The following is an 8,071-nucleotide window of genomic DNA, read 5'->3' on the forward strand; positions in this document are numbered from 1 at the left end:
TTGTTGTTCTATGTTCCTCTGTGATGTCTCGATGACTCGATGCGCGGTAGAAAGGGTGTCAGGCTGCCATTGGCCTGGGGGAGATATTCCAGCCCTTCTGCAGAGATTGATTGCTGTCACAGATCGATTCATGCCACTCTGTTAATAACTCATCTGTAGTAACCCCAAGGCTAGTGCAAAGGGGATTCACACTCTTGTCTTCCTGATAAGTACTAAACTTCCAGCGCACTGTGTGCTGTAGCTTAGTGAGACGTGGATACCAGTGTAGCTGTGTAAGATGCTAATCGGAGCATTTGGTTTCATTCTAGCCAACCCTTGCTGCTCAAACCCCTGTCAGAACAGAGGAGTATGCATGACAACAGGATTTGATCAGTATGAATGCGACTGTACAAGGACTGGATTTTATGGGGAGAACTGTACGACACGTAAGTATCTTAAATCTCTTCACAGAAATGAAAACTTGAGAATTTGTTTCTAGGATTGAAGGTTATTCTCAGTAGCTAACCTAACAATCATCTTTCCATTGATGCTCGCAGCGGAATTCTTCACATGGCTGAGGCTCACATTAAAACCTTCACCAAATACTGTCCACTACATCCTCACCCACTTCAAAGGAGCCTGGAATATCATCAACAACATTCCCTTCTTACGAGATGCTATTATGAGATACGTGTTAACATGTAAGTATGAGTTCTCTCTTCTAGTTCTCTTAACTAGTAGAAGTTACTCACAAAACTCCAAAATATTGTACTTAATTGGTCTATATATAAAGTTAGCAACCTAAAACACCCAAAGGTAAGAACACTGTAACCAAAACTTAAATTTCTGCATGATGTAAACTTGTATGAAGCATGCTTTGAAATGGAAAAATTCATTTTTCTCTAATTTCTAGTAGAATGCAGGATTTTGCTAGCATAAACTTTGCACCAAATTGCTTATGTTAATAGTTGGATCCATCTGATAACCCAGGACTCAGTCCTATTGTTTAATAACTGTAATCTCATAGAACATCAGTAGCTGATATGTGTGGAATTTGTCAGTGCAGCTGCTGCCAAAATAAATTGAAAAGATCCAGCCCTGGGATTTATTTTGAGACTAAAATGTCCAATTTAAAAAAATAAATCAAATACCTTTCTCTTTTTCAGCACGATCCCACTTGATTGACAGCCCACCAACATACAACAGTGATTACAATTACAAAAGCTGGGAAGCTTATTCCAACCTCTCCTATTACACAAGAAGCCTTCCACCAGTAGGACATGACTGCCCAACACCGATGGGTGTTAAAGGTAAGGAATAAACCAGATGCATAAAGTTATCTTCTAGGAATTTCTACTTATTTCCTCTTACGAAATACCAGGAGACCTGCTTGTCTATAGCCTTTTTTTGGTGTAGCTGACTTTAAGGATAGCCTTGTAGTCATGGTTTTTTATATGCTGTGTAAAGACCTGAAAGATAACTGTTTCACTTCTCATGAAGTGCTAAAACCAGAGAATTCAGAAATTTCTAATAAAATCAAGGTGAGCACAGAAAAACAGATAATTACCTTTATCGGTATGCTGCATTCCTTCAATAATATGTTGAAGATCTAAAGCCTTCTTGTTGCTTGGAACTAAATTAAGTGTTGGATAAACATAGTTGACTTGAGTAGCTCACGATTTCTTTGTCTTGCAGGTAAGAAGGAGCTCCCAGATTCAAAGCTGATTGTGGAGAAGTTTTTGCTAAGGAAAAAATTTATTCCTGACCCACAAGGCACAAATGTGATGTTCACATTCTTTGCCCAACACTTCACTCATCAGTTCTTCAAGACGGACCACAAGAAAGGACCTGCCTTCACCAAGGCTCTCGGCCACGGGGTACGATCATAGCTCTGTAACTCGAACACAGCACCTGGTTCTTAGGAGCTCCTGAGCAGCTAGAATAGTGTCTTACAGGCTGTCAGGGTGCACAAACACTGGTGCACGTGCCATTTGTCACAAAATGATGAGCTTGCCCCTTCTGTAATGTCTCCTCAGGCAAAACTTCAACGCCTGGTAGAGTCTCTTCCTGGGCCAGAGTCACTTGTGCAGAGCACATAGGTCTGTTTAAAATCACCTGCACTGTGAACTCTGTGGCTTTTCTTATTATTCCCCAGAATCTGCTTTCACCTAAAGCATGTTAGACGTAGTGAGTATCCAGAGCTTTTCTGGCCTCTTCCTGACAGTTGTAAAGATCTTTGTCCAGTGCTGTAAAGCACCTCGTGCAACTAACTGAAGAGACTGAGTTTAGAAAGAACTTCAAAAGTGGACTTGGATTTAGGATCTTTAGCTACAAAACGGGTAGCCTTTGGACAAGGCATTCTGCAATATCAGTGTAATGTGTGTGTCTAAAACACAGCTATAAAATATGTATATACAAAGAGCTGTCTGCATAATAGAAAGCTGCTGATACTTTAAACAGTCTTCTTGAATTGCAAGTCAATTTAACAGCTTGCTGTTATGCAGAGATGCCTTCAGTTGCCAGGAAATAATTTGGCTTCATCTTAAAAATCAGTCTGTGATACTTATAAGGCAACAATAATATAATTAAAAGGTAAACATCCAGGGGTTGAACTCCTATTGGCATTCGTAGAAGTGGGACATATCCTAAAATAGCAAAAAATGCAGGTCCGTTTCATGTTCTAAATGCTTTTGGTTTATAGGTTGACTTGAACCATATTTATGGAGAGACTCTGGAGAGACAACTTAAACTGAGACTTCTAAAGGATGGGAAGCTAAAATACCAGGTATGTCTTATCTCAAAATTCCCACCACCTTATTGGATGATATATGTGTGTGTGCACACAGAGTGCTGACAGTCAGCACAGCTTAACTCGCAAGCATCCTAGCTTACAACTCTTGTTATGTCCGTTCTCCCTCCCCTGGCAGATGATTGATGGAGAAATGTATCCACCAACGGTGAAGGACACTCAGGCAGAGATGATCTACCCTCCTCATGTACCTGAACACCTGCAGTTTTCTGTTGGGCAGGAGGTGTTTGGTTTGGTCCCAGGCTTGATGATGTATGCTACAATATGGCTGAGGGAACACAACCGGGTCTGTGACATCCTGAAACAGGAGCATCCTGAGTGGGATGATGAGCAGCTGTTCCAAACTACCAGGCTCATATTGATAGGTGAGTGTCACTTGTACAACATGCAGCTCTAACCTTCTCTCAAGCCTAATACTTTTACCCATGATCCACTGCAGCTGCAGTAGGTGTAGTAAGAGGGAGGGCTGCTATTTAAATTGGTATGTGAGGGCACAGGTCTGAGCCTTCATGACCTGTCACTGGGATTGTGTTGAGATGCAGCTTCCTCCCAGCTGTGTTAAAGACAGAAGTGAAGAAAACTGAGCTAAGTGAATCTTTATTCCCTTATCGGAGGGACACAGAACTGAAAACTGTGAAGAGGCAGGAAGCTACTCTTCACTTCTCAGGCAAAGCATGAGACTAGATGACCTCAGGCTTCCAGATTTTGTAGGGTTTTTGTGGGTTGCTTTTTTTTTTTCCCCCTGGGGGTGGGTCTGTTCAGGTATGCTTTAAAAGAAAGGCCATGATTAAGTCTAAAGTTAAGGAAGTCATGTAAAATGGAATCCTACGTACTTCTCCTGTTCAATTATCTGTTCAGTGGTGTTTCATCTTTACATAAATGGTGACATACAAGCTTGGAAAGACCTTGCCCAAACTGACTGAAACAGTAAACCAAGACAATTGTATTAAGCAGCTCAGAGGCTGAGAGTTGCTTTCAAATACCGACTTCCTTCATTATCCCCTATCCCTATCCTGTAGGGTATTATATAATTGAAAGTAATGCAGATACTGATGTGTGCTCTGGCACGTACATCAGGGGAGAATCAGGCTATAGAAAATGCTTCTCTACCACAGCCAAAACCTCTTGGGATCTTAAATACTGTTCCCCTAGCCAGCTAAAATATACTAATTATTTTCTAGACTAGATTACAGGATGTTGAAGTGTTTGTTATCCTGGTCACTGTAGCATTTTTTTAGAACAGTTCAGAAATGGTATTTTCACTCGGAGCAGAGGAACCACCTACAGTTTCTTGTGGAACCAGTACCAATATTCTCTTCTTTCATTGACCAACAGGAGAGACAATCAAGATTGTTATTGAGGACTACGTGCAACACTTGAGTGGCTACCACTTCAAACTGAAGTTTGATCCTGAGCTGCTGTTCAACCAGCGGTTTCAGTACCAGAACCGCATTGCAGCAGAATTCAACACTCTCTACCACTGGCACCCACTTCTGCCTGACACTTTCCAGATCCATGACCAGGAGTACACCTTCCAGCAGTTCCTCTACAACAACTCCATAATGCTGGAACATGGCCTTTCCCACATGGTGAAATCTTTCTCCAAGCAAAGTGCTGGCAGGGTAGGTGCTTTGTCAAGCTGTTATTAACCAAAAGACATAAACTGGGAGTGGGACAAGGGGGTTAAATAAAGCTATCTGAAACTAATCATCTAAAGCACAACTTCCTTATGGTTCTTATCAGGGGATCTTAATTGCTTTTCATTTTTATTAATTAGGTTGCTGGTGGGAAAAACGTTCCTGTTGCAGTACAGAAAGTAGCAAAGGCTTCGATTGACCAAAGCAGACAAATGCGATACCAGTCCTTGAACGAGTACAGGAAACGCTTCATGTTGAAACCATTCAAGTCATTTGAAGAACTTACAGGTAACAGTTTTCATCCTCTCTAACAAACAGGGGCCCTCCTCTTACAATGGCTCACAGAGTGCTGTTACTGGGCTTGGGCAGGATTAGTCTTGCAATGAAAACAGGATTTTTCCATTTACTATTTTTCTCATCAATAATTACAGGAGAAAAAGAAATGGCAGCTGAACTGGAAGAGCTTTATGGAGACATTGATGCTATGGAGCTGTACCCAGGTCTTCTCGTAGAAAAGCCACGACCAGGTGCTATCTTTGGTGAAACCATGGTGGAGATTGGAGCGCCGTTCTCCCTGAAAGGACTGATGGGAAATGCCATCTGCTCCCCAGAGTATTGGAAGCCTAGCACCTTTGGTGGGAAAGTGGGCTTTGACATCATCAATACTGCCTCCTTACAGAAGCTCATCTGCCACAATGTGAAAGGCTGTCCCTTCACCGCTTTCCACGTCTTAAGTCCTGAACCCACAGAGGCAACTATCAATGTTAGTACCTCAAAAACAGCAATGGAAGATATCAACCCCACACTACTACTGAAAGAGCGATCTGCCGAGTTGTAAAAAAAATCCATCTATTTATTTATTTAACTAATTTATTTTATTTATGGCTTAGTATTTAAAAAACAAAACTTGAGCATTTTCATTGTGGAGGTTGCCCTAGAGTCCTTACTTGGGTAAGACTTCCATTTACAAAAGGGATTTTCTGTGTTAGAGCTCTGCAGTAATGAATCCCTTGTTTAAAGTCTTCTGTAACAGAACTATGTATTCCAAAGTGGACAAAGATTCCAACTTTGTTTTTTAATGTTGTTTTGATACTTGACAAAGGGGTTTTGGTGGGTTTTTTGTCTTTTCGCTTGATAGGTCACATAACACTACAAAAGTTACTGCCTCAGCAACTTCTTAAACTTGAAAACAGGCCATTGAACTAATAGTACAACAAAAAAAAAAGACTTAATGAAAAATGCTACAAAAGATACTGAACTCAGTACAAGCACTCCAAGGTTAACAAAAATACATATACTTGAGACTCGCTGATTTATATAAAGCCAGAAAATGCATTGCATTTATTGTTGATACTACCTCTCCCTTGTTGCAGATAAGGCACTTTGTACAGTAATTTATATGTTTGGTTTTATGTGTCAATCTACTTTCATGTGGCATTATACTTTTATAATGTAATTATTTAAAGAAAATGGAACTTCCCTTGGATCCTACTTGGTTTTTGAAGCATATGTCACATAAGTATTATATGTGTAAGGGGATGATAATAAGGTACTGAGCTCAGAAATACTTGGCTCTCAGGCTACAGTACAAGGCTGCTTGTATTTTGATACAGATGTTTTATTGTGCAAGTTTAGGGAGGTCTTAAACTTAGGTCAAAGTATCGGTATTCTTTTAACAGCTGTAGTTCTCTGGTCTACTTGGTAATCTAATTTTAACTTGTCGTCTAAGAACAAAGGGACAGTATAGCTTTAGTTAAGGACATGACTACAGTATAGCTTTGTGTATCCAAAACTCAGAGATTATTGGGCAGCAGCAAAAGCTGAGAAGCTGCATAAACATAAAGAGCAGAGAAATGAACACAGAAATAGATCTAGCAAAACTTCAAGGCACCAAGACTTGACAGTAGCTTATGTACACAAGCCATACTGGTGAATTCTACTTCTATTTATTGGGGGGAGGAGGGATAATGTTTTTTTCTTTTATAATTTATAAAGGCATTTTTAGTAAGTGGCTTAAGCTTAACTAAAACTGGCTGGCTAGCTAGCACAAGGTCTCCTAGACATGTTTGTCCTGATCCAGCACTAACTATCTAGTTCCATCTTGGTGCAGGAGAAGTTATACAGGATCTTGTACCAGTACTTCAAACTTTGCATATAAGGGTATCTTTTTTTAATTTCTAGAGAGGAAATGTAGAAGATCATCTTCCCATAAAAACAGCTGGGGAACTGTAGGTAAAAAGAAAAAAAATCACTTCAGACTGGAATAGAGCAGCAACCTGGTATTCTGGGCCCCTGCCCAAATCCCTTGACTACTTGTGGAAAAGGACTTGAGTTTGATACTTCATCTGGCTCTCTCAGACACTTGTAGAGGCTCGTGCAGCAGTATAGCTTGCCTGTGACTCCTGTTTCTGTTGATTTGTTTGGAGACACCAATTGCCTTGCACAGTGTAAGTTTGCAATGGTTAGTGTGAACAGCTGTAGCCGTCGATAGCAGCGACCCACTCAAGGTGGTCTTTGGTATGACTGCTTTGAGTGAAGGAAGGGTGTTTTCCTTTTTCTATTTGGAGCCTGAAGAATGGGAAAACTTCAGTAACCTTGTATTAAAAGGTGGTCAGTACTGTATATGCTAATAAGTGAAATCTGCTTGGACACTTGTTAAACACAAAATTGTCACTCAGATCCACCTTTGGGACATGGTTCTTCACAGCACCCTTCTGCCTTTAGCAAGGAAAAGTGTTTAGCTTAGAGTCAAAGAGAAACAAGTCTGGACAAATGTAGTTGTCTAGGGGTAGGTAAAGAGGAATTCCTCAGACCACGTCATTTGAGTTACAAGCTGCTTCAGAAAGGAATCATGTTCACTTGGCATTTTGTACTCTGCAGCCACATTTCAACAGTTGCTTATCTGTAACCCAGCCTGCTGGGTCTGGCTGGGTTCAAGTTGCTCATGATAAATTTGTATGTTTGAGATTATTTATTTAAAATTCTGTGAATTGTTTTTGACTTTATTTTTGTAGGACAAGAATGTTTTTAAGATGCAATTGTTTATATAAAGAAGTTGAAGACATTACCTGTATGGGCTCATTTGTTTGTGCTTTCCTTCAACAATATTTCGTACGATACAGTCACATAAGGGTGGGGGTTGGAGGGGACCTCTGACGATCATCTTTTCCAACACCACTGCTAAAGCAGGATCACCTTCAGCAGGTTGCCCAAGATAGTGGCCATGCAGGTTTGGGAATCTCTCCAGAGAAGAATAATCCACACCTTCTCTGGGCAGCCTGTCCCAGGGCTCCATCACTCTCACTAGAAAGAAGTTTCTCCTCATGCTCAGATGGAACCTCCTGGGTTCCAGTTTCTGCCTGTTGTCCCTATATATAGAAGAGGAAAATTTTTTCATCTTATTTGCCACTCAAGATCACATGGAGAATTCTGGGGAACTAAAGATGGCATTAAATTATCTCAGAGCTCAAGATGCCTGTAACTAAAATCATCCAAATATAGTTCTTTTTTTCCCCTTCAGTCACCAGTGAAGAGGTATTTCCCCATGGCATCCCTAGAGAAGCCAGCTGCTTTTCACCATAGTAAAGATGCCAGCCATGCCCTCTTGAATACCCAGGTTCTTTAGGACAGTCCAATATTGGAGTTG

General features: G+C 40.7%; 1 protein-coding gene across 3 annotated transcripts; it reads left to right on the forward strand.

Annotated features, from left to right (window-relative positions):
• The first annotated feature begins 313 nt into the window (after nucleotides 1-313).
• PTGS2 (prostaglandin-endoperoxide synthase 2 (prostaglandin G/H synthase and cyclooxygenase)) lies at nucleotides 314-5,331 on the forward strand. Of its 3 annotated transcripts, none has more exons than XM_008948551.1 (9): nucleotides 314-425; nucleotides 537-680; nucleotides 1,146-1,289; nucleotides 1,675-1,856; nucleotides 2,681-2,764; nucleotides 2,907-3,153; nucleotides 4,124-4,410; nucleotides 4,566-4,713; nucleotides 4,857-5,331. In XM_008948551.1, the coding sequence occupies exons 1-9, from the start codon at nucleotides 353-355 to the stop codon at nucleotides 5,261-5,263; spliced, it is 1,716 nt and encodes a 571-aa protein (XP_008946799.1). In that variant the 5' UTR covers nucleotides 314-352; the 3' UTR covers nucleotides 5,264-5,331. The 3 variants fall into 3 exon arrangements, with proteins under 3 accessions (XP_008946799.1, XP_008946800.1, XP_008946802.1); XM_008948552.1 differs by having other exon boundaries at nucleotides 317-425; nucleotides 4,124-4,300; nucleotides 4,567-4,713; XM_008948554.1 differs by lacking the exon at nucleotides 1,146-1,289 and having other exon boundaries at nucleotides 317-425.
• Nucleotides 5,332-8,071: the final 2,740 nt, after the last annotated feature.

This window comes from Merops nubicus, unplaced genomic scaffold (assembly GCF_000691845.1).
Source record: "Merops nubicus isolate BGI_N331 unplaced genomic scaffold, ASM69184v1 scaffold8071, whole genome shotgun sequence".
Lineage (NCBI taxonomy): Eukaryota > Metazoa > Chordata > Aves > Coraciiformes > Meropidae > Merops > Merops nubicus.

Excerpts from the sequence above, each read along its gene's own strand:
- PTGS2 (XM_008948551.1), top strand. The coding sequence starts at position 353 with ATGACAACAGGATTTGATCAGTATGAATGCGACTGTACAAGGACTGGA. Across the intron at positions 681-1,145 it reads TATGAGATACGTGTTAACAT|CACGATCCCACTTGATTGAC; the intron begins GTAAGTATGAGT and ends TCTCTTTTTCAG. Across the intron at positions 2,765-2,906 it reads ATGGGAAGCTAAAATACCAG|ATGATTGATGGAGAAATGTA; the intron begins GTATGTCTTATC and ends CTCCCCTGGCAG.